Source organism: Somniosus microcephalus, unplaced genomic scaffold (genome assembly GCF_052327205.1).
Source record: "Somniosus microcephalus isolate GS21.2 unplaced genomic scaffold, FLI_Smic_1.0 unresolved_chr1, whole genome shotgun sequence".
Classification (NCBI taxonomy): Eukaryota; Metazoa; Chordata; class Chondrichthyes; order Squaliformes; family Somniosidae; genus Somniosus; species Somniosus microcephalus.
The window spans coordinates 144,182,853-144,207,124 of NW_028225179.1; the positions used below are offsets into that span (position 1 = coordinate 144,182,853).

Genomic DNA, 24,272 nt, shown 5'->3' on the forward strand with positions numbered 1-24,272 from the left:
CGGGCAGACTGTAGATCTTTGAGATATGGATCTATGGGGCAGACTAGATCTCTGAGATATGGACATATGGGGCAGACTGTAGATCTCTGAGACATGGATATATTGGGCAGACTGTAGATCTTTGAGATATGGACATATGGGGCAGACTAGATCTCTGAGATATGCATATATCGGGCGGACTGTAGATCTCTGAGATATTGATATATCGGGCAGACTAGATCGTTCAGATATGGATATATCGGGCAGACTAGATCTTTGAGATACGGATATATGGGGCAGACTGTAGATCTCTGAGATATGGATATATCGGGCAGACTGTAGATCTTTGAGATACGGATATATGGGGCAAACTAGATCTTTGAGATCTGGATATATCGGGCAAACTGTAGATCTCTGAGATATGGATATATGGGGCAGACTGTAGATCTTTGAGATCTGGATATATGGGGCAGACTAGATCTCTGAGATATGGATATATCGGGCAGACTGTAGATCTCTGAGATCTGGATATATGGGGCAGACTAGATCTCTGAGATATGGATGTATCGGGCAGACTAGATCTTTGAGATACGGATATATGGGGCAGACTAGATCTCTGAGATATGGATATATCGGGCAGACTAGATCTCTGAGATATGGATATATCGGGCAGACTAGATCTCAGATATGGATATATGGGGCAAACTGTAGATCTCTGAGATATGGATATATGGGGCAGACTGTAGATCTTTGAGATCTGGATATATGGGGCAGACTAGATCTCTGAGATATGGATATATCGGGCAGACTGTAGATCTCTGAGATACGGATATATGGGGCAGACTAGATCTCTGAGATATGGATATATCGGGCAGACTAGATCTTTGAGATCTGGATATATGGGGCAGACTAGATCTCTGAGATACGGATATATGGGGCAGACTAGATCTCTGAGATATGGATATATCGGGCAGACTAGATCTCTGAGATATGGATATATCGGGCAGACTAGATCTCAGATATGGATATATGGGGCAAACTGTAGATCTCTGAGATGTGAATATATGGGACAGACTGTAACTCTCTGAGATGTGAATATATGGGGCAGACTGTAGATCTCTGAGATATGGATATATCGGGCAGACTAGATCTGTGAGATTTGGATATATGGAGCAGACTGTAGATCTCTGAGATATGGATATATCGGGCAGACTAGATCTGTGAGATATGGATATATGGGGCAGACTGTAGATCTCTGTGTTAATGGAGCCTTTACACTCTTCCTCTACAGGACAGGAGGGTCTGATTCCCCCGTCGCACTTCAAGGGACGATCCCCCGCCCCACCGTTGGTGGACGCAGACCCCTGGGCTGCTCTGTCGAAGGCTACCAAGGACATCCTGGAACTGAGGCAAGAGAACGAATGCCTGAGGGAGATGCAGAGGACGACAAACAGGGACACGTTGAGAGAACGCACTGGGAGTGAATCGGAAAAGGTTTGCAGTAGGGCCAGGTACGCCGCATGTCTCTAGATCGGAGCTTCCAGCCTTTTTGAGCCGGGGACTGGGTAGATGTATCACAACCAGTGAGTGGGCCATATATGATTACACAAAAGTGTAAGAAGCCCCCTAAGCACATAAATGGCAAGATCGCCTGCCCCCCTCTTCCCCGCTCATATACAAAAATCTTCACAATAAAAGGCAACATCTCCATACACATAAAACATCAAATCAAAATCTCCCTTACAAGATTTGGTTGGTGGGCTGTCTACCCCACTTAAATTTTTGTACATCCTTTAGGTGCTTTTCTCCACTGCTGTCCTCTTCTTTTCTACTTGACCTGTTCTGGATCTAGTGCACCGCTGTCGGCTGGCCTCCACCGTCTGGCGTTCCCCGCTATGATCGCCCGCTGCCTTTTTTTCAGTGTCTGCTGTCACTGGCACTGCCCATGGTTTGAAAACTCGGTAGCTTCAGCCTCAGCACTTGCCTGAACTTCCTGGGCACGGAAAGCCTACTCCCTCATTGGTGTATAAAAAAGGTTTCCACTAATCAGGGAGCAGCATTTCCCACTGGCTGTTCAACTCTGCAGGGCACCAGAGCTGGTCTTCGTTCTGTCATCCCCTGACCACCGTAGCTTCCAGCAGAAGCTACTGGTTACTGATCGGGAATGGGAAGGAATCCTGGCTGGTTTATTTATTTATTGGATTGGATAAGTACATGAAGGAAAAAAAAATTGCAGGGCTACGGGGAAAGGGCGGGGGAGTGGGACTAGCTGAAGTGTTCTTGCAGAGAGAGCCGGCATGGGCTCGATGGGCTGAATGGCCTCATTCTGTGCTGTAGCCATTCTATGATTCTATTTTCCTCCTCTCCTTAGCCAGGGTACATTTCGGCAAGTTGTATCATCCCTACTGCTGAGTAGGGTCAGCTGACTCCATAAAGACCGGGATCTTCTGGTCTGCGTATCTCGGCTGCAACGCTGGCCTTTACCGACCATTTGGGGAGCTTTTTTCATAGAATTTTACGGCACAAAAGGAGGCCATTCTGTCCATTGTTTCTCTGCCGGCCGACAAAAGAGCTATCCAGCCTAATCCCACTTTCCAGCTCTTGCTCCGTAGCCCTGTAGGTTACGGCACTTCAAGTGCATATCCAAGCACTTTTTGAATGTGATGAGGGTCTCTGCCTCTACCACCCTTTCAGGCAGTGAGTTCCAGGCTCCCACCACCCTCTGGGCGAAAGAAGTTCTCCTCAAATCCCCTCTAATCTTTCTACCAATTACTTTAAATCTATGCCCCCTGGTTATTGACCTCTCTGCTAAGGGAAATAGGCTGTTCCCATCCACTCTATCCAGGCCCCTCATCATTTTATACACATAATCTATTTAACATATTGCACTCATTAGCAGCATTCACAAAGAATCATAGAACGATACAACACCGAAGGAGGCCATTCGGCCCGTCGTGCCTGTGCCGGCTCTGAGAAAGAGCTGTCCAATTATTACCAAGTTTCATACGAGGCATTTTAATATTGTGCCAGTTATCTGCTTGTGATAGTCTTTACCCGTCGCCACAAATGGCTCCTGATGTCAGACAGGTAACCACCGGACAGCTCAAAGTTTTCTGTCAGCAGACACAACCTGAGTTGGGAGGTTAGAGGTTCTAACTATCGGGAAAGGCTGAACAGGCTGGGGCTCTTTACTCGAGAAAAGAGAAGGCTGAGAGGTGACCTGATAGAGCTCTTTAAAATTGTGCAAGGGTTCGACAGGGCAGATGTAGAGAAGATATTTCCACTCGTTGGGGGACCATAAATATCAGATAGTCACGAATAAATTCAATAAGGAATTCAGGAGAAACTTCTTTACCCAGAGAGTGGTGAGAATGTGGAGCTCGCTACCACAGGGAGTGGTTCAGACGAATAGCACAGATGCATTTAAGGGGAAGCTAGATACAGGAAACTCTTTGGTATCCGGCACCGACGGGACCGGGATTGTGCCGATTGATTAAAAATTCCGGATGACGGAGAGGTTTATCTACCAAGGCTATTTTTAACAAACAAAAATTTAAAAAATCAAGAAATGTGCAGTGTACAGTAATTGGGTGTTCACCTACAGAATGTTGTTAAATGGATGGTGGAAGATGCTTGATTAAGTACAGTACTGCCAGTTGAGGGTAATCCATAACTCTTTAATTACTTAGCAGTAAAACAAAGCTTATACAGCGCGGGAGAGTCAGACTCCTGTTATTGAGGTGTTCAGACTTCCGACAGCGCCAAGAAGCCAAGTAGTGGCAGTTTGGAGAACTACCCCCGCTGACTAACTCGGCGGGTGACTTGGACTCGGCAACATTTCCGGTTATTGAGGTGTTGTTTTCAGAGTATGAATTTTGCCGGTTAATAGAGAATTCCGGATATTTAGGTGGCGTTTAAACGAGAGTTTCCTGTAATTACACGAGGGAGAACAGAATAGAAGGATGTGCTGCTAGGGTGAGATGAAGTAAGGTAGAAGGAGGCTCGTGTGGAGCGTAATCACCAGCAGTGGGCCGAATGCCCTGTTTCTGTGCTGTAAATTCTATGTACTGCTGGCTGCTTTTCACGTTGCAAATGGACAGAGTACAAAGCTTTGAAGCATCCTTTACTGAAATCCCAGCGGCAGCACTGAGCTGTTTAAATCCACAATGTGTTTATTTTCTTATAAAAAGAGCAAATGCTGGAAATACTCAGCAGGTCAGGCAGCATCCGTGGAGAAATGTTTCTCTCTCCCCAGATGCTGCCCGACCTGCTGAGTATTTCGAGCATTTTCTGTTTTTACTTCAGATCACCAGCATCCGCAGTGTTTTGCTTTCGTATCCGTGTTTATTTTCTTGTTCCCAATCCGCGCAGGTCCTTGGACCAGGAGCGGGCCCGCTTGAGCCGCGAGCAGTCCGCGCAGCTGGCCGAGCTGGCGGAGATCGTCGCCGAGCAGAGCCGGGAAATCCACCGCTTGGCGGCGGAGGCGGGGCTGCTGAGAGGCACGGTGGCGCAGCAGGCGGCCGCGATCGGCGAGAAGGACGGGCTGGCGGCGCACCTGGGCGAGCAGCTGGGGGAGCTGAGGGCCGAGCTGCGGGAGCGCAGGCTGGAGGTCAGCCAGCTGCAGCTGCACTACCAGGCCCAGGCGGAGAAGCTGGAGGCCCAGCGCCGGGCGGAAATCCAGCGCCTGAAGTCCCAGCTGGTGCAGGAACGGGCCCAGTCCGCCGAGGAGGCCGAGCAGCAGAGGAGCGAGCTGGAAGAGCAGAGAGAGCACTACCAGCGGGAGCTGTCTGCTCTGCAAGAGGAGGCGGCCAAGCAAGCTGAAGCGATGAGCAACAACAGCCGCTTACAGATCACCAGGCTACAGGATGCTCAGTATCAATGCACGGCAGAGGTATTGTCTGGGCAGGAGAGGTGTCGCTGCTATTCTGTGTCTTAACTCGGTTCACTCATTACAAAGATGTGGGCCTCCTCAAGACACCATTACCTCTTGCTTATTTCCCCCCCCGCTATTTGTGCTTTTTATTAATGAGAAGGAACAAAAGCCATATTACAGCATGCCACCAAAGATGTCAGTCGTGACTCAGTGGGTAGCACTCTCGCTACTTCAGTTGTGGGTTCAAGCCCCACCACAGAGACTTAAGCCCATAATCCAGGCTGACACTCCAGTGCAGTGCTGAGGGAGTGCTGCACTGTCAGTGGTGCCATCTTTCGGATGAGACGTTAAACCGAGGCCCACGTCTGCCCTCTCAGGTGGACGTAAAAGATTCCATGGCACTATTTTGAAGAAGAGCAGGGGAAACATAGAAACATAGAAGACAGGAGCAGGAGTAGGCCATTCGGCCCCTCGAGCCTGCTCCGCCATTCAATGAGATCATGGCTGATCATCCAAATTCAGTACCCTGTCCCTGCTTTCTCCCCATACCCCTTGATCCCTTTAGCCTTAAGAAATATATCTAATTCCTTCTTGAATATATTTAATGAATTGGCCTCTACTGCCTTCTGTGGTAGAGAATTCCACAGGTTCACCACTCTCTGGGTGAAGAAATTCCTCCTCATCTCTGTCCTAAATGGCTTACCCCTTATCTTTAAACTGTGACCCCTGGCTCTGGACTCCCCCGCCATCGGGAACATCCTTCCTGCATCTAGTCTGTCTAGTCCTGTTAGAATTTTATAGGTTTCGATGAGATCCCCTCTCAATCTTCTAAACTCCAGCGAGTATAAGCCCAATCGACCCAATCTCTCCTCATACGTCATTCCTGCCATCCCAGGTATCAGCCTGGTGAATCTTCGCTGCACTCCCTCCATGGCAAGAACATCCTTCCTCAGATAAGGCGACCAAAACTGCACACCGGAGTTTCCCCCGGTGTCCTGGGGCCAATATTTATCCCTCAATCAACATCACCAAGAACAGATTATCTGGTCATTGTTTGTGGGAGCTTGCTGTGCACAAATTGACATTTCCTTCATTACAACAGTGACTACACTTCAAAAGTACTTCATTGTCTGCAAAGCGCTTTGGGTGTCCTGAGGTCGTGGAAGGCGCTATAGAAATGCGAGTCTTGCTTTCAAGGCTGGAAAGAGTAAGAGAGAAGATAATCTGAATCAATGAGCTCATTGGCGCCAAGCTTGGATTTTAACGACACCTGCTTATATTGGGCAAATAGCACTAACTGTTCTCCATTACCATACCAGTCAATTACAGAGGCGCCATTTATAACAGTATTAAGCGCGCCGACTATTTTGGGTGGTTCAATTAGTTTTTACCGATTTCTAAACAGCTCTGCTGATTCTAGGCAAAGTCGGGTCTTCGAGCAGTTTCAGTGAGCTGTTCGCACCTTGTAAAAGTGCGATTACCTTCGTGATGTGATCCTGGATGCAACTGATAACAGTTAAGAGAGGCAGTTGCTCAGAGGAGACTTCTTGGTTTTTAAAAACTATGCTTTTTACTTTTAACGTCCAACGCTTACAGCGGACAAATCGCGATGACACTAACACACCCACTATAATGTGGAGATGCCGGAGTTGGACTGGGGTGGACAAATGTGAGAAGTCACACAACACCAGGTTATAGTCCAACAGCTTTATTTGAAATCACAAGCTTTCGGAGCGCTGCTCCTGACTTCACCTGACGAAGGAGCAGCGCTCCGAAAGCTTGTGATTTCAAATAAAGCTGTTGGACTATAACCTGGTGTTGTGTGACTTCTCACATTTGTACACCCACTATAAGCGGTGGGGACTGTATATAAGATAGTTAAGGGAATAGTTAATAGAAAAGATAGATCCGGACTGTTACTTTAAATTAAATTGCGGATGAAGGAGAAGGTGACTCGGGCTCAAACCAGCAAAAGGTGAGTTAGGACTGAAATCGGGGAGTTCTTCTCAACACAAAGAGTGATTACCACATGAAATGGACTCCTGGATAGAGTAAAGCGGGCGGAAACCCAAGAATCGTTTAAGAGCCAGCTAGAAGCTGCAGGGGGATCTTTCTGGCCTTTCAGCATGCGTGAGTTAATATGGGCCAAATGGACGTTCTCATCTGCACTTAACTTGTGGGGAGAAAAAAACTTTTTGTGTCTTACCCCAACAGCTCTTGCACTCGGCAGAATCTCACGACAAAGATCGCACGACACTGCAGCAAACAGCGGCAGAATTGGCGGAAGCGCTGCGGCAGAGCCGAGAGAAGGGACAGCGTGAGGTGATGCGCTTCAGAGAGAGGCTTGAGGTAGTCTGTCGGGAGCGGGACACCTTGCAGGAGGAGTTGAGGTAAGCGCGTCTGATGATTCGCTGTACCAGTCCGGCTGAGTGCGCTGCGTTCTCCCCTCGGGCTCACAAGGCCGTGGCTTTTAAGTTCCATGTCAGAGTTTCAGCGCCCAATCAGGGATTTGAGCACGTAATCCAGGCTGACGCTTCCAGCGCAGTACTGAGGGAGTGCTGCACTGTCGGAGGTGCACCTTTTCGGATGAGATGTTAAACCGTAGCCCCGTTGTGCCTGTTTTGGTGGATGTCAAAGAACCTACAGCACTCTTTGAAGAAGAGCAGGGTCCTGGCCAACATTCCTCCCTCAACCAACACCACCAAAACCGATTAACTAGTCATTTATCTCATTATACTGTTCAGTCGTGGCTCAGTGGGTAGCACTCTCGCCTCTGGGTCAGAAGGTTGTGGGTTCAAGTCCCCACTCCAAAGTCTTGAGCACAAAAATCTAGGCTGACACTCCAGTGCCGTGCTGAGGGAGTGCTGCACTGTCAGAGGTGCCGTCTTTCAGATGAGACGTTAAAATGAGGCCCCGTCCGCTCTCTCAGGTGGACGTAAAAGATCCCACGGCCACTATTTCGAAGAAGAGCAGGGGGAGTTCTCCCCGGTGTCCTGGGCCAATATTTATCCCTCAACAAACATCACTAAAAACAGATGATCCAGTCATTCTCACATTGCTGTTTGTGGGAGCTTGCTGTGTGTGTTTGCCTTCGTCACAACAAGGATCGTAGGTCAAAGTAATTAGTTGATGGTGAGGCACTTTGAGGCTTGCTGAGGTCATGAAAGGTGCCGTTAAATACCAATTCACCAATTTCTTCTTCCTTTCACCATTTCAGCGAAACAAAGTGCGAGTTGGAATCCCAAAGTTGCTTGATCCAGCAACTCCGCACGTATATAGGACAACTGGTGCCAGACGAGAGGCAGCTGGAGGAGTCCCGGCAGGAGAAGGAGCAGCTGAGCATCAGGGTGCAGGTTAGTGTGGCTAGGGCTGCATAGAAACATAGAAGATAGGCGCAGGAGTAGGCCATTCGGCCCCTCGAGCCTGCTCCGCCATTTAATGAGATCATGGCTGATCATCCAAATTCAGTACCCTGTCCCTGCTTTCTCCCCATATCCCTTGATCCCTTTAGCCTTAAGAAATATATCTAACTCCTTCTTGAATATGTTTAATGAATTGGCCTCAACTGTCTTTTTGTGGTAGAGAATTCCACAGGTTCACTACTCTCTGGGTGAAGAAATTCCTCCTCATCTCTGTCCTAAATGGCTTACCCCTTATCTTTAGACTGTGACCCCTGGCTCTGGACTCCCCCGCCATCGGGAACATCCTTCCTGCACCTAGTCTGTCCAGTCCTGTTAGAATTTTATAAGTTTCAGTGAGATCCCCTCTCATTCTTCTAAACTCCAGCGAATATAAGCCCAATCGACCCAATCTCTCATACGTCATTCCTGCCATCCCAGGTATCAGTCTGGTGAATTTTCGCTGCACTCCCTCATGGCAAGAACATCCTTCCTCAGATAAGGCGACCAAAACTGCACACAGTACTCAAGTTGTGGTCTCACCAAGGTCCTGTACAACTGCAGCAAGACATCCTTGCTCCTGTACTCGAATCTTCTTGCTATGAAGGCCAACATACCATTTGCCTTCTTAACCGCCTGCTGCACCTGCATGCTTACCTTCAGCGACTGGTGCACAAGGTCACCCAGGTCTCGTTGCACTTCCCCTTCTCCCAATCTATTGCCGTTCAGATAATCTGCCTTCCTGTTTTTGCCACCAAAGTGGATAACCTCGCATTTATCCACATTATACTGCATCTGCCATGCATCTGCCCAATCACCCAACCTGTCCAAATCATACTGGAGTTTCTCGGCATCCTCCTCACAGCACTCACGCCCACCCAGCTTTGTGTCGTCTGCAAACTTGGAGATATTACATCTAGTTCCCTCGTCTAGATCATTAATATATATTGCGAATAGCTGGGGTCCAAGGACCGATCCCTGCGGTACCCCACTAGTCGCTGCCTGCCACTTGGAAAAAGACCCGTTTATTCCAACTCTTTGCTTCCTGTCCGCCAACCAGTTCTCTATCCAAGTCAGTACCTTGCCCCCAATCCCATGTGCCTTAACTTTACACGCAATGAATGCGCAGCATTGTTTTAGTCGGCTTAAAAAAGGAGGGGGAATTATTGGCGTAGAAATTGGTCCTGGGCGGGTAGCCCGTTATACGGACCCGCTCGATATTTAATCACATTGGAACCGAATATCAAGTGGGGCGAATACCTGGCGGTCGATTCGCCACCGCCCGTTTTGCGCTTTTTAAAAATGTATTCATTCTCGGGATGTGGGCGTAGCTGGCGAGGCCGGCATTTATTGCCCATCGCTAATTGCCCTCGAGAAGGTGGTGTTGCAGCCGCCGCCTTGAACCACTTGCAGTCCGTGTGCTGAAGGCTTGTACTTTTTTTGTAGTAGTTCGGGCTGACCAGTTACTGTTGTGTGCCCCTTTGATTCGGCAGCATTTGGAGAAGGAGCGCGAGACGCTGAGAGCCACGGCGGAACTCCTGAACGTGCGGCTGGCGTCGCTGACGGACATTCTCACCATCCAGGAAAGCGACCACAGCAGAAAGGTACCCGGCGACAGACTGGGCTAGCCAGGGAGCAGGGGCTGAAAACTCCACCGGGGTCTCGCCTACGATTTATTTTATTATTTTTTTTAACCATGGGTTCCAGATGTACATCTGGACAGTGATGTTTTAAAAACAAATATACAGCAACAGCACTGAACTGAGCTATAGAGACCGTGAAGACTGCAGGTTCGTACTGAGTTAGCCCACCTTGTTCAGAGCGGTGGCAGAAACCGGACAATTAGCCTCAGCGCTCCTGGGCTGGGGCGGAAGAAAGCAGCTAGTATTCCCACTCCTGAAATCCATCCAGTGACTCCTGCTGGGAAGTGCGGGCAGGTAGGTGCCGATTGGGGACAGGAGAGAGCAGATTCACCCATCGCTGTCCCAAGTTCAAGAATCTTTGGAATTCTCTGCCCCAAATGGCTGTGGATGCTGAGTCGTTGAATGTATTCAAGGCTGAGGTAGATAGATTTTTGGATTCTAGTGTCAGCTGTGGCTCAGTTGGTAGCACCCTCGCCTCTGAGTCAGAAAGCTGTGGGTTCAAGTCCCACTCCAGAGACTTGAGCACAAAAACCCAGGCTGACACTCCAGTGCAGTACTGAGGGAGTGCTGCACTGTCGGAGGTGCCATCTTTCGGATGAGACGTTAAACCAAGGCCTGCTCTCTCGGGTGGATGTAAAAGATCCCATGGCCACTATTTCGAAGAATAGCAGGGGAGTGTCCTGGCCAATATTTATCCCTCAATCAACATGACTAAAAAACATGATCTGGTCATTATCATATTGCTGTTTGTGGGAGCTTGCTGTGTGCAAATTGGCTGCCACGTTTCCCACATTACAACAGTGACTACACTTCAAAAAGTACTTAATTGGCTGTAAAGCGCTTTGGGACGTCTGGAGGTTGTGAAAGGCGCCACAGAAATGCAAGTTTTTTTTCTTTCTAGGGGAATCAAGGGATATGGAGATCGGGCAGGAGGTTGGAGTTGAGGTCGAAGATCAGCCATGATCTTATTGAATGACGGAGCAGGCTCGAGGAGCCGAATGGCCGACTCCTGCTCCTATTTCTTATATCCTTATGTATATCAGGGTGTGGCCGACACTGAGATTGCCCACGTTTATTGCCCATCCCTATTCACCAGAACGATACCGGGGCTAAAAGGGTTAAAGTCTGAGGACAGGCTGCATAAACTAGGCTTGTATTCCCTCAAGTATAGAAGATTAAGGGGTGAACCAATTGAACTGTTTAAGATGATTAAAGCAGTTGATAGGGTTGATAGAGAGAGAAACGATTTCCTGTGGTGAGGGTGTCCAGAACAAGGGGGGCATTCTGGAGGGGGGACTTGAGCCCACTGACCCAGAGGCCAAAGTGCTATCACTGTACCACAGCTAGTTATGCATAGACTGTGGGGCACTGGGGCGAGAGGGTCAGAAATCCCGTCCCTCTGTGTAGCACCATTCGGGGATGATGGAAAGTAAAGAAAGGGTTGCTGGAATTCCTTATGTCTTGTGTTGCCAGCCCAAGCCGGACGGCCAGGATGGGGACAGCGGGAAGAGGCCGTCGCTGGTGACTCGCTGGAGAGAGAAGGTGTTTGCTCTGATGGTGCAGTTGAAATCGCAGGAGATCAGTCACGCCAACGATATCAACCATCTCCGGGTCAAGGTATGTACTGGGTTGGCTGGTTTCGCTGCCGTCCACGGACTGCTGCTTAGTGTCTTTTACTGGCAAAAGAATCAGCCCCGGGAAATTCCCGGAGCCCCGCGCCACTGTCGGAAGTGCAGGAAATTCCGGTTGCCACGATTCCCAGAGGTGCGGTCAGTAGTGTCAGCCCGTGGCTCAGTGGGCCACGTTCACGGCTCTAAGTTCAGAAGGTCATGGGGTCAAGTCCCACTCCAGTGACTTGAGCACATGATCCAAGCTGACACTCCCAGTGCAGTGCTGAGGGAGTGCTGCACTGTCGGATCAAATGTTAAACCGAGGCCCCATCTGCCCTCTCAGGTGGACGTAAAAGATCCCACACCACTCTTTTGAAGAAGAGCAGGGGAGTTCGTTTTCCCTGATAACTCATTCCACTCTATTACTCTTGAGGTGAAAACGTTTCGCCCAACTTTTTTCTCTTCTTCCCAAATTCCTAATTTTTATATCACGCTGGCCTGCTATTGGAACACTTCACCACAGTGAACAACTCGCCCGAATCAGTTGCCAATTCTCTATAAAATCTTGAAAATGCCAAGTAGATCACCTCGAAGCTGCCTCTTTTCCAAGGAATTCGGCAGGACACGCTGAGGCAGAAAGCACCCTTGATGTGACTGGATTTCTGCTCTGATGTCTTGCTGTTGTTAACTTGGCAGGAGATTTATTTTACTGTGAAACCTGCACAGCTCAAATTCTTGTACCGGTACAGATTGCAAACCTGGAGGAGGAGCTCAGGGTGAAAGGTCAGGAACAAGCAGTGCTGCTGCACAGCTTAGAAGACAGGACCGCAGAGATGAACATGGAGCGAATGCAAAACCGGGTGAGGAATCGTCTGAGACTGCGTGTGTGTGTGTGTGTGTGTGTGGGGGGGGGGGGGTAGAGCGAATATCTGAATGGCTCATTATATTAGAAGCTTTCATCTATGACATTCTGCTTTGAATCTATGCCTTACCATGGCCTTTACATGACAGCCGTGACTCAGTGGGCAGCACTCTCGTCTCTGAGTCAGAAGGTTGTGGGTTCAAGTCACACTCCAGAGACTTGAGCACAAATTCTAGGCTGACACTCCAGTGCAGTACTGAGGGAGTGCTGCACTGTCGGAGAGGCCGTCTTTCGGATGAGACGTTAAACCGAGGCCCCGTTTGCCTTCTCAGATGGACGTAAAACAACCCGCAAAGAAGAGCAGGGGAATTCTCCCTGGTGTCCGAGCCAATATTTATCCCTCAACTAACATCAATTGAAAAAATACCTGGTCATGACCTCATTTTTGTCTGTGGGAGCTTGCTGTGTGTAAATTGGCTGCCGCATTTCCTACATTACAACAGTGACTACGCTTCAAAAGTTCATTCTTTCTTTCTGTCTTTTTGTCCTTTCTTTTCTTTTCTTCCTTACCATGATGAAATGGTAATTCTCTTTTTCACGATCGATTACCTCCAATGTTCCCTTTACCGGGCTGCGCGGCCCATTCAAAATTCCGCGCATACGCAGTTTTTCCATTTAAAAGTCAGTGAGCCAGCTGCACGGGATCTCAAGACCGCTGTGTGGCCGTGCGTCAGCACGGCTTAAAGGGAGCATTGGTTACCTTCATCTAGTTTCCAGTGACTCCTAACGTACAGTGTGAACTGGCTAAACAGTTTCTTTTCTTTCTCTTTTTATTCTCTCTCTTACTCTTGCTCTGTCTCTCTCTCTCATGTCTATTCTATTTTTCCTTCCAGACTCTCGGGGAGGAATTGGCTGGTGCTCAGAATGACGCGGTGCGGCTTCAGGAGAAGGCAGACCGAGCCGAGAATACTCTGTGCCGACTCAAGGAAGTTGTCAGCAGGTAAATGGAGGGACTCGGCAGGCTGGTGCTAGATACCTCTTTCCAAATTGCTAGGTCGAATTGCATGTTGTTGGGATGCAGAATGTTGTACCTCGGTTAGCCCGCCCGTGGGCGACACCATTCCTCAGCGGAAAGATCAGGGCATCGATTGGTTTGGGGGTACTGTTCGACTGGCACCAATTGCCCCCTGGTACCTTCCCCTCCTCCCCCCCCCTCCCCCAAAATGTTACTTGCCATCAAGGGAGGGAATCAAAACTCTCCTTACCCAGTGTGCATTCTCCCTGACTTAAGGGTGGAGGAAGCCGATTTAAGAACATAAGAAATAGGAGCAGGAGTCGGCCATTTGGCCCCTTCGAGCCTGCTCCACCATTCAATAAGATCATGGCCGATCTTCAACCTCATCTCCACTTTCTTGCACTATCCCCATATCCCATGATTCCCTTGATATTCAAAAATCTATCCATCTGAGTCTTGAATATACTCAACGACTGAGCCTCCACAGCCCTCTGGAGAATTCCAAAGATTCACCACCCTCTGAGGGAAGAAATTTCTCCTCATCTCAGTCCTAAATGGCCGACCCCTTATTCTGAGACTGTGACCCCTGGTTCTAGACTCCCCAGCCAGGGGAAACATCCTCCCTGCATCTACCCTGTCAAGCCCTGAAAGTATTTTATATGTTACAATGAGATCCCCTCATTCTTCTAAACTCTAGAGAATACAGGCCTAGTCTACTCAATCTCTCCTCATAGGACAATCCCCCATCCCAGGATTCAGTCTGGTGAACCTTCATTGCACTCCCTCTATGGCAACTATATCCTTCCTTAGGTAAGGAGACCAAAACTATACACAATACTCCAGGTGTGGTCTCACCGGGGCCCTATATAATTGCAGTAAGACGCCTTTACTCTTATACACAAATCCTCTTGTAATAAAGGCCAACATACCATTTGCTTTCCTAATTGCTTGCTGTACCTGCATGTTAACTTTCAGTGATTCGTGTACAAGGACACCCAGGTCCCTCTGAACACCAACATTTCCCAATCTCTCACCATTTAAAAAATACTCTGCTTTTCTATTATTCCTACCAAAGTAGATTTGCCACTGTCCAGATTAAGACCAGTTAACTCAGCCGAGGCCAGGAAAGGAACCTGGGATTTTCAGTCCAGTGCGGCTCATTGACCCACCGCGCCATCAGTCAGTTCAAAATCCACTTATTTTTTTTCCTCGCCTTAGTTTTTACCAGAAGTTCCTGGACCAGGAGGCAGAACTGAAGAAGGCCTTATGTCGTTTGGTGAACCTGGGTCAGAGGGTGACCTTTGCCAACAGGCGGATTGATACCGTTCACGGTGAGCGATCTTTATCAATCAGATTAGCTTCAGGTCAAACTTCCTGTCAGTCTCTGTGAAAATATGGACATGATGTGTCAGGAGGCTATTTAGTCGAGCGCGTCTATACCCACCCACACACTCTCCAGCAGGGATCATTGGCTAGCCATGAGGATCAGGGCACCATGGACGACCTTTCCTCTCCCTAACCCACCTGTCGAACCCCTGCTGCCACCACCCCAGCTGAAATCGGCACAAACCGGGGAAGCGAGGCCTGCGACTCCCTCGTCTGTGTTGTTCAGCTGCTCGCTGGTTAAACTCACCGAGCCACGAGTTGCCGCTCTTGTTGCTGAGAGCTGTTGGGGACCCTCTGTCCGACACCCAGACTTCAGAAGTAGCACGGGTCGATAAATCTGCCGAAAACTGCGCATTCGGGTAAACGGGACGGAGCGGGGGAATGTCAGCGGCTGTGACAGGAGGAGCTCCCATTGTGTGCGAGTACAGTTTGTGACGGTTTCTGTCTCTCTTTGTCCAGGGTTACTTGCTCGGAAGGATGCTCTCGTTCGGCTGCAACTGCAGGAGAAAAGTGGAGAGACAGGACCTGACCTGGGCAGGTCAGTACTGTGCCATAGTCATAGAGTTATACAGCACAGAAAGAGGCCCTTCAGCCCATCGTGTCTGCACCGGCCATCAAGCCCTGTCTATTCTAATCCCATTTCCAGCACTTGGTCCGTAGTCTTGTATGCTATGGCGTTTCAGGTGCTCATCCAAATGCTCCTTGAATGTTGTGAGGGTTCCTGCCTCTACCACCCTTTCAGGCAGTGAATTCCAGATTCCAACCACCCTCTGGGTGAAAAAGTTTTTCCTCAAATCCCCTCTAAACCTCCTGTCCCTTACCTTGAATCTATGCCCCCTTGTTATTGACCCCTCTACGAAGGGGAAAAGTTCCTTTCTATCCACCCTATCTATGCCCATCATAATTTTGTATACCTCAATCAGGTCCCCCCTCAGCCTTCTCTGCTCTAAGGAAAATAACCCCAGCCTGTCCAGTCTCTCTTCATAGCTGAAACGCTCCAGCCCAGGTAACATCCTGGTGAATCTCCTCTGCACCCTCTCCATTGCAATCACATCCTTCCTATAGTGTGGTGACCAGAACTGCACACAGTATTCCAGTTGTGGCCTAACTAGCGTTTTGTACAGCTCCATCATAACCTCCCTGCTCTTATATTCTATGCCTCGGCTAATGAAGGCAAGTATCCCATATGCCTTTTTAACCACCTTATCTACCTGTCCTGCTGCCTTCAGGGATCTATGTACATGCACACCAAGATCCCTCTGATCCTCTGTCCTTCCTAGGGTCCTACCATTCATTGTGTATTCCCTTGCCTTGTTAGTCCTCCCAAAATGCATCACCTCACACTTTTCAGGGTTAAATTCCATTTGCCACTGTTCTGCCCATCTGAACAACCCGTCTATCGTCCTGAAGCCTGAGGCTTCCCTCCTCGCTATTTACCACTCCACCAATTTTCGTGTCATCTGCAAACTTACTGATCATACTTCCTACATTCATATCTAAATCATTAATGTACACTACAAACAGCAAAGGACCCAGCACCGATCCCTGCGGTACACCACTGGACACAGGCTTCCAGTCACAAAAACAACCTTCGACCATCACCCTCTGCCTCCTGCCACTAAGCCAATTTTGGATCCAATGTGCCAAATTGCTCTGGATCCCATGGGCTCTTACCTTCTTGACCAGTCTCCCATGTGGGACTTGGTCAAAAGCCTTACTGAAGTCCATGTAGACTACATCAACTGCACTACCCTCATCCGCACACCTAGTCACCCCCTCGAAAAATTCAATCGGTTAGACATGATCTCCGCCTGACAAAGTCATGCTGACTATCCTTGCCTCTCCAAGTGGAGACTAATTCTGTCCCTCAGAATTTTTTCCAATAATTTCCCTACCACTGATGTTAGGCTCACTGGCCTGTAATTCCCTAGTTTACCCCTACTACCCTTCTTGAATAATGGTACTACGTTAGCTGTCCTCACTGCCGCACTGTCTTGGGTGAGGGGGAAGCCTGTGCAATGTTGCCTTTTGAGTGCCCTCCAATCCCCCGAGGTATTTTCTTGGTTGCATGGTCTTTTTGCCGGTGGGGGGGTTACAGGTATCTAGGTAGGCTGATTGGACAATTGCGAGCCGCCCGCCCTCAATGGCTCTCGTGCTCTATTCCCACAGGCGCTCCTACGAGGATCTGGAGAAGGAGCTGGAGCTGCTGAATGGGGAGCGAGACCAATTGGCGGCTGAGTTGAAGCGGAACTCCCAGCTGATCGAGAAGAAGGTTACGGAGGCCCGGCTAAAATGTAGGTACACTGTCGCCGTCACCCTCCTGAAGGAGACGTCCACAATGGCCCCGTCGCTTTGCATCGGACAACCGGTTATATCGGCCAAATGGCGCTGACCGTCTGCCATTACCGTGGGCATCAGTTAGAAAGGCGCCACTTAAACCGCATTTAGACTAGTCTTGTATTCCCTCGAGTATAGAAGGTTAAGGGATGATCGAAGGGAGGTGTTTAAGATGATTAAAGGATGGTTGATAGTTCCAGCAGCTGTTCGCTCCTGGTTAAAGTGCAGTTAGCCGTCATTAAGCCCTTTCAGGCACCCCCAAGTGACCAAGCCTGCTGAAACTTGAGCTGCATTCACGGTACCTGCTACAGTGGTGAAACTGACCAGACCGCCACATATTTCAGCCCCGTTCAGCTCTCCGTAGCTGAATAAAGTGAAAATGCTGCGGTACAAAGGGATCTGGGGGTTCTAGTACATGAAACACAAAAACTTAGCATGCAGCTACACAAGTAATTAGGAAGGCTAATGGAATGTTGGCCTTTATTGCTAGGGGACATGGAGTATAAAAGTAGGGCAGTTTTGATGCAACTGTACAGGGCGCTGGTGAGACTGCTCCTGGAGTACTGCGTACAGTTTTGGTCTCCTTATTTAAGGAAGGATATACTTGCATTGGAGGCAGTGCAGAGAAGGTTCACGAGGTTGATTCCTGGGATGAGGGGGTTGACTTGTGAGGAAAGGTTGAGCAGGTTGAGCCTATATTCTCTGGAGTTTAGAAGAATGAGAGGTGACCTTATTGAAACATATAAGATTCTGAGGGGGTTTGACAGGGTGGATGCAGAGAGGATGTTTCCCCTGGTGGGGTATCTAGAACTAGGGGGCATAGTTTCAGAATAAGGGGTCGCCCATTTAAGACGGAGATGAGGAGGAATTTCTTCGCTCAGCGGGTCGTGAATCTTTGGAATTCTCTACCCCAGAGAGCTGTGGAGGCGGAGTCATTGAATATATTCAAGGTGGAGATAGACAGATATTTGAGCTACAGGGGAGTCAAGGGGTATGGGGAGAGAGCGGGAAAGTGGAGTTGAGGACAAGATTGGATCAGCCATGATCTTATTGAATGGCAGAGCAGGCTCGAGGGGCCGATTGGCCTACTCCTGCTCCTGTTTCTTATGTAAAAGCCTTCACCTCGTCTATCATGTTGTATTTCTATCGAGGCAACGAGAGCTGTGCGGACAGCTCGGCGAGTTTATCCATTCAGTGGGCGAACCATACAGACTGTTCGGCCCTTGACCCTCTGCCAAGGTCTGTACACGAAGGGTTGAAGTACCCGAGGGTGGATGCCAATCGGAAGCACCTCAGCAAGGGGTCAGCACCTTTAGGAGGGAAAGGGAAAGTTGGCAGGGAAGAAGAGGTTGGTTGCGGGGCGGGGGGGGAGGCAACCATTGAAGAAAGAACGAACTTGCATTTATATAGCGCCTTTGACGACCTCAGGACATCCTAATGAAGCACTGTTTGAAGTGTAGTCACTGTTGTAATGTAGGAAACGCAGCAGCCAATTTGCGCACAGCAAGCTCCCACAAACAGCAATGTGACAATGACCAGATAATCTGCTTTAGTGATTTTGGTTGAGGGATAAATACGGGCCAGGACACCGGGGAGAACTCCTCTTGCTCTTTTTCGAAATAGTGCCGTGAGATCCACCTGAGAGGGCAGACGGTGCCTCAGTTTAACGTCTCATCCGAAAGACGGCACCTCTGACACTGTAGCACTCCCTCAGCACTGCACTGGGACTGTCAGCCTGGATTTTGAGCTGAAGTCTCTGGTTTGGGACTTGAACCCACGACTTTCTGGCTCAGGCGAGAGTGCTACCCACTGAGCTAAGGGAGCTTGCTGTGCGCAAATTGGCTGGCGCATTTCCTACATTACATCAGTGACTACACTTCTAAAAGTACTTCATTGGCTGTAAAGCGCTTTGGCATGTCCTGAGGTTGAGAAAGGCGCTATAGAAATGCAAGTTCTTTCTTTCTAATTGCGTTGCCAGGCATGGATTCGAGCCACACAGACCAGCAGGGCCCCTGGTTTGTGCCGAGTTAGCCATGGTGGAGGTAACGTGGCTGTAATTATCCTCAGTGCCCCCAGGCTGGAGGGGGATGGGGAAATGGGCGCAGCGGCAGCTTCAGATTACTATCGGGTGACCTCCTGTCACTCCCAGCACTTCGTTTAACATAAATTAGTTATGGAGACACCACAGAGGGCCCTGTAAATCAAACCAGCTTCTAAACTAAAAGTGGAAAATGAATGTGGTGGTTTGTGAATGGGTTTGATAGCACAAACGTTTCACAGACCCGTGCTATAACGGAGGAGGAAGGGAACTAGAAACAGCAGGCAGATGGGCTGAAAGGATACCACATAAAGAGAGAGAAACCGGGTATCACAGAGAGTGAGCCAGGCAGACGTGAAGGGATTAATTCAGCGGCCAGCACCATTCACATGCTGACGGACTCACGCAAACTAGTGATTGCACTGTGGTCGCGAGCACGTCATTCGATCTCTCTCTACCTGATTGGCGACAACTTAAAGCACTTTCGTATTATCAGGTTTCCTTGCTCCTGTCTGGAGAGTTCAACCTCCCTAAGGCAGTGAGACCAACACCCCCCACCCCTCCCCATTCACCTTTGTGAAATGCTTTGGGGGGGGGGGGGGTGGTGGTGGCAGAGAATTGGAACTATATTTTCATGGGTCTGTGCTGCCCTCTGACCCCTGCAGGACCCATTGCTTACGCTTTGTGTGTTTCACAGAGGAAGAGCAGTGCGTTTGAAGTTGACTGCAATATATATTTTCATTTATTTATATATATATATAATAGGTAGGTAGGTAGAAGTGTAGTCATTGTAGGGAGAGACGACTGCCAATTTATGCGCAGGAAGGTCCAACAGACAGCAATGAGCTATCACTCTGTTACCATGGTGGGGGCGGCACATCGGAGCTTTTATAGATATGTGAAGAGAAAAAGATTGGTGAAGTCAAGCGTAGGTCCCTTGCAGTCAGAATCAGGGGAATTTATAATGGGGAACAAAGAAATGGCAGACCAATTAAATACATATTTTGGTTCTGTCTTCACAAAGGAGGACACAAATAACCTCCCAGAGATGTCGGGGAACATAGGGTCTAATGAAAGGGAGGAACTGATAGAAATCAGTATTTGTAGGGAAATGGTGTTAGGGAAATTGACGGGATTGAAGGCCGATAAATCCCCAGGGCCTGATAATCTACACCCTAGGGTACTTAAGGAAGTGGCCCTAGAAATAGTAGATGCATTGCTGATCATCTTCCAACATTCGATGGAATCTGGAACAGTACCCATGGATTGGAGTGTTGCTAATGTTACCCCACTATTCAAAAAAGGTGGTAGAGAGAAAACGGGGAATTACAGACCGGTAAGCCTGACATCGGTAGTGTGAAAAATGCTAGAGTCCATTATAAAAGATGTAATAGCAGAGCACTTGGAAAACAGTGACAGGATCGGACAAAGTCAACATGGATTTACAAAAGGTAAATCATGCTTGACTAATAGATGCAGGAAGGATGTTCCCGATGGTCGGGGATTCCAGAACCAGGGGTCACAGTTTAAGGATAAGGGGTAAGCCATTTAGAACAGAAATGAGGAGGAATTTCTTCACCCAGAGAGTGGTGAACCTGTGGAATTCTCTGCCACAGAAGACAGTTGAGGCCAATTCATTAAATATATTCAAGAAGGAGTTAGATATATTTCTTAAGGCTAAAGGGATCAAGGGGTATGGGGAGAAGGCAGGGACAGGGTACTGAGTTTGGATGATCAGCCATGATCTCATTGAATGGCAGAGCAGGCTCGAGGGGCCGAATGGCCTACTCCTGCTCCTATCTTCTATGTTTCAATCTGATCTCAGGCGGATGTTCACACACATACACTTTTTGGCGGCCTCATTCGGTACCAAGCTTCCTATCTTGGCCTATGCTGAGCTATTTGGTCTCGACTGGGTTTCTGCTGTGGATGCTATAATCAGCCAGGTGTCCTTCTCCTGATCGCTGTCCTGAGGACCTGCAGCTGGTTGAGGACAGGACTGGATTCGGGGGCTAATGCACTCCACGGTCAGATGACCTCCCGACACTCACCGTCTGGATGAAGAATGGCCGCTTGCGTGAGGTATCTAGGGGGTTTCTAGTGCTCGTGGAACTGCTCCCGATTACTTTAGCACTTTCAGGAGAGATGGGGAGACAATTGGTGCTGGTGGAGAAGTAAAGGAGAGCAGACAATTAGCCTTGATGGAGGGGTAACCTCCTTCAACGTTCCCTTTAAGCTACGCGGCCGCACAGCGTTCCAAGGATCCTGCACAGCCAGCTTGCCGGCTTTTCAATGGAAAAAAACGCACATGTGCGGTATTTTGAATGGCCCGTGCATCCCCTTAAAGGAGCCGCGCGGCATCAAAAGAAATGACAGGGAACCTGCCTACAACTTTCTGAGATCTCTGCGCTCCTCCAGTTCTGGCCTCTGCGCGCCCCTGTTAATCGCACCACCATTGGCAGCCATGCCTTCAGCTGCGTGGGCCCTAAGCTCTGGAATTCCCTCCCTGAACCCCTCTATCTCTCTCTCCTCCTTTAAGATGCTCCTTAAAACTTACCATTTTGACTTAAGTTTGTGGTCACCTGGCCTAATATCTCCTTATGTGGCTCAGTGTCACATTGTGTTTGATAATCGCTTCTTGGGGACATTTTACTACGTTAAAGGCGCTGTGTATATATACACAAGTTGTTGATGTTGAGAATCTAAACGTGCGTTGGGAGAATTTGCTTTTATTTTATTTCCTCTTTTTTTAGTCGACGCAGATTTAAAGGATCGCCTGGCAGTGGCGGGGCAGCTGGAGGAAGCCTTGGAGGAGAAGACTCGGTGCCAGCTGAGACTGACGGAGCAACTGAACGAGGCCCAGCAGCAACTCGGGGAGACTCGGGAGGCCGCAGAGACCCAGCGGGCAGAGCTGTGCCGGCAGCAGGAAAAGTACGAACAAGGCGAGTGTCTCCGTCACCAAACCGGCAGGAGGCTGGAGTGATCGCCCTGTGTAGTGTGAGGAGAAATACTGCGCTAATTTTCCCAGTGGGTGAAGGCTTGGTTATGGAACTCCCATCTCCCACCCTCCGTAAACTCGAGCTCATCCTAATCTCTGCCGCCCATATCCTAACTCGCACCAAGTCCCGTTCACCCATCGCCACCTGTGCTCGCTGACCTACACTGGCTCCCGGTCCGGCAACGCTTCGATTTTAGAATTCTCATCCATGGCCTCGCCCCTCCATATCTCTGTGACCAACTCCAGCCCGACAACCCTCCAAGATCTCTGCGTTCCTCTAATTCTGGCCTCTTGCGTATCCCCCCTTCCTTCGCCCCACCATTGGTGGCTGTTTCTTCAGCTGTCTGAGCCTTATATTTGGAATTCCTTCCCCGAACACCTCTCTCCTCCTTTAAGACGTTCCTTAAAACCTACCTCTGTGACCAAGCTTTGGGCCACCTGTCCTAATATCTCCTCATGTGGCTCGGTGTCAACATTTATTCGATAATCACTCCTGTGATGTTGGTTGAGGGATAAATATCGGCCAGGACACCGGGGAAAACTCCCCTGCTCTTTCTTGTGGGATCTTTTACGTCCACCCGAGAGGGCAGACGGCGCCTCAGTTTAACGTCTCATCGGTACTATTCCTTGCACGGTAAATAAATGTACAATTGGTGTAACAGGCATAATGCCCTGTGGCTGGGGCAGGCGATTTCTTACACGAGGTATTTGCTGTCACTGTTGATCTGCTCAGAAAACACACCTTTATACACACACACACACACTGCCTCCTGGACTCTCTCTGTGCAGAGCCTCCACTGCTGCCCCTGTAAGACACCCCACCCCACACCCCCTGGGACGTTTGTTACCTGATAGGGACATTAACAAGGTGTTGTAATTCGCCACTGCCTGTGGCTCGATTCCCGGTATGTCCTGGAGTCAGCGGTTTGCTCATCACGTGGCCTGTGCTGGTCGTTGCAGCTCTTCAGGAGAAGGTGGCGGAGCTGGAGAATCACACGGCGGAGCAGCTGTCCGAAATGGAGAAACGACTCAAGGAGGCCAGGAGGGAACACACCAAGGCTGGTGAGTGGGGCAGGGCGCAGGGGGTTGGGGGGTGGAGTGAGATCTCCCTCCAGTAGAGCAGAACGGCTCCGTCCTCTTGCGGAAGTTTAACCCTGTGCTCGCTGACCCACATTGGCTCCCGGTCTGGCAACATCTCGCATTTAAAATTCTCATCCTTGTTTTCAAATCCCTCCATGGCCTCACCCCCTCCCCATCTAACTTCCTCCAGCCCCACAACACTCCAAGATATCTGAGCTCCTCCAATTCTGCACTCTTGTCCATCCCCGATTTTAATCACGCAACCATTGGTGGCCGTGCCTTCAGCTGTCGATTCCCAAAGCTCTGGAATTCCCTGCCTAAACCTCTCCGCCTCTCTTTCCTCCTTTAAGACGCTACTTAAAAGCTACCTCTTTGACCAAGCTTTTGGTGTCTTAATGTGAGGAGCATTCGTAATAAGGTGGATGAATTAGCAGCACAAATAGAGGTAAATGAATATGATATGATTGGGATTACGAAAACATGGCTCCACGGTGACCAAGGCTGGGAACTCAACATACAGGGGTATTCAATATTCAGGAAAGATAGGCAAAAAGGAAAAGGAGGTGGGGTAGCATTGCTGGTTAAAGAAGGGATTAACACAATTGTAAGGAAAGATATTGGCTCTGATGATGTGGAATCTGTATGGGTAGAACTGAGAAATACCAAGGGGCAGAAAACGTTAGTGGGAGTGGTATATAGACCCCCAAACAGTAATGCGGTGGTTGGGGGTGGCATTAAAAGGGAAATTAGAGATGCATGCAATAAGGGCACAGCAGTTATCATGGGTGACTTTAATCTACATATAGATTGGGCTAACCAACTTAGTAACAATACTGTGGAGGAGGAATTCCTGGAGTGTATACGGGATGGTTTCCTGGACCAATATGTCGAGGAACCAACTAGAGATCAGGCCATCTTAGACTGGGTATTATGTAATGAGAAAGGATTAATTAGCAATCTTGTTGTGCGAGGCCCCTTGGGTCGGAGCGATCATAATATGATAGAATTCTTTATTAAGATGGAGAGTGAAGTAGTTGACTCAGAGACTAGGGT

General features: G+C 49.0%; 1 protein-coding gene across 1 annotated transcript in view; it reads left to right on the top strand.

The window, feature by feature from the left end:
- cchcr1 (coiled-coil alpha-helical rod protein 1) overlaps positions 1-24,272 on the top strand; it is a 35,628-nt gene that overhangs the window by 1,909 nt on the left and 9,447 nt on the right. The window contains 13 exon segments of the mRNA XM_085975049.1: positions 1,271-1,490; positions 4,351-4,870; positions 7,067-7,242; positions 8,070-8,205; positions 9,744-9,854; positions 11,367-11,510; positions 12,253-12,363; positions 13,259-13,365; positions 14,599-14,711; positions 15,226-15,304; positions 16,936-17,060; positions 21,895-22,083; positions 23,100-23,201. Coding sequence (XP_085831175.1) covers positions 1,271-1,490; positions 4,351-4,870; positions 7,067-7,242; positions 8,070-8,205; positions 9,744-9,854; positions 11,367-11,510; positions 12,253-12,363; positions 13,259-13,365; positions 14,599-14,711; positions 15,226-15,304; positions 16,936-17,060; positions 21,895-22,083; positions 23,100-23,201 — 2,133 coding nt within the window.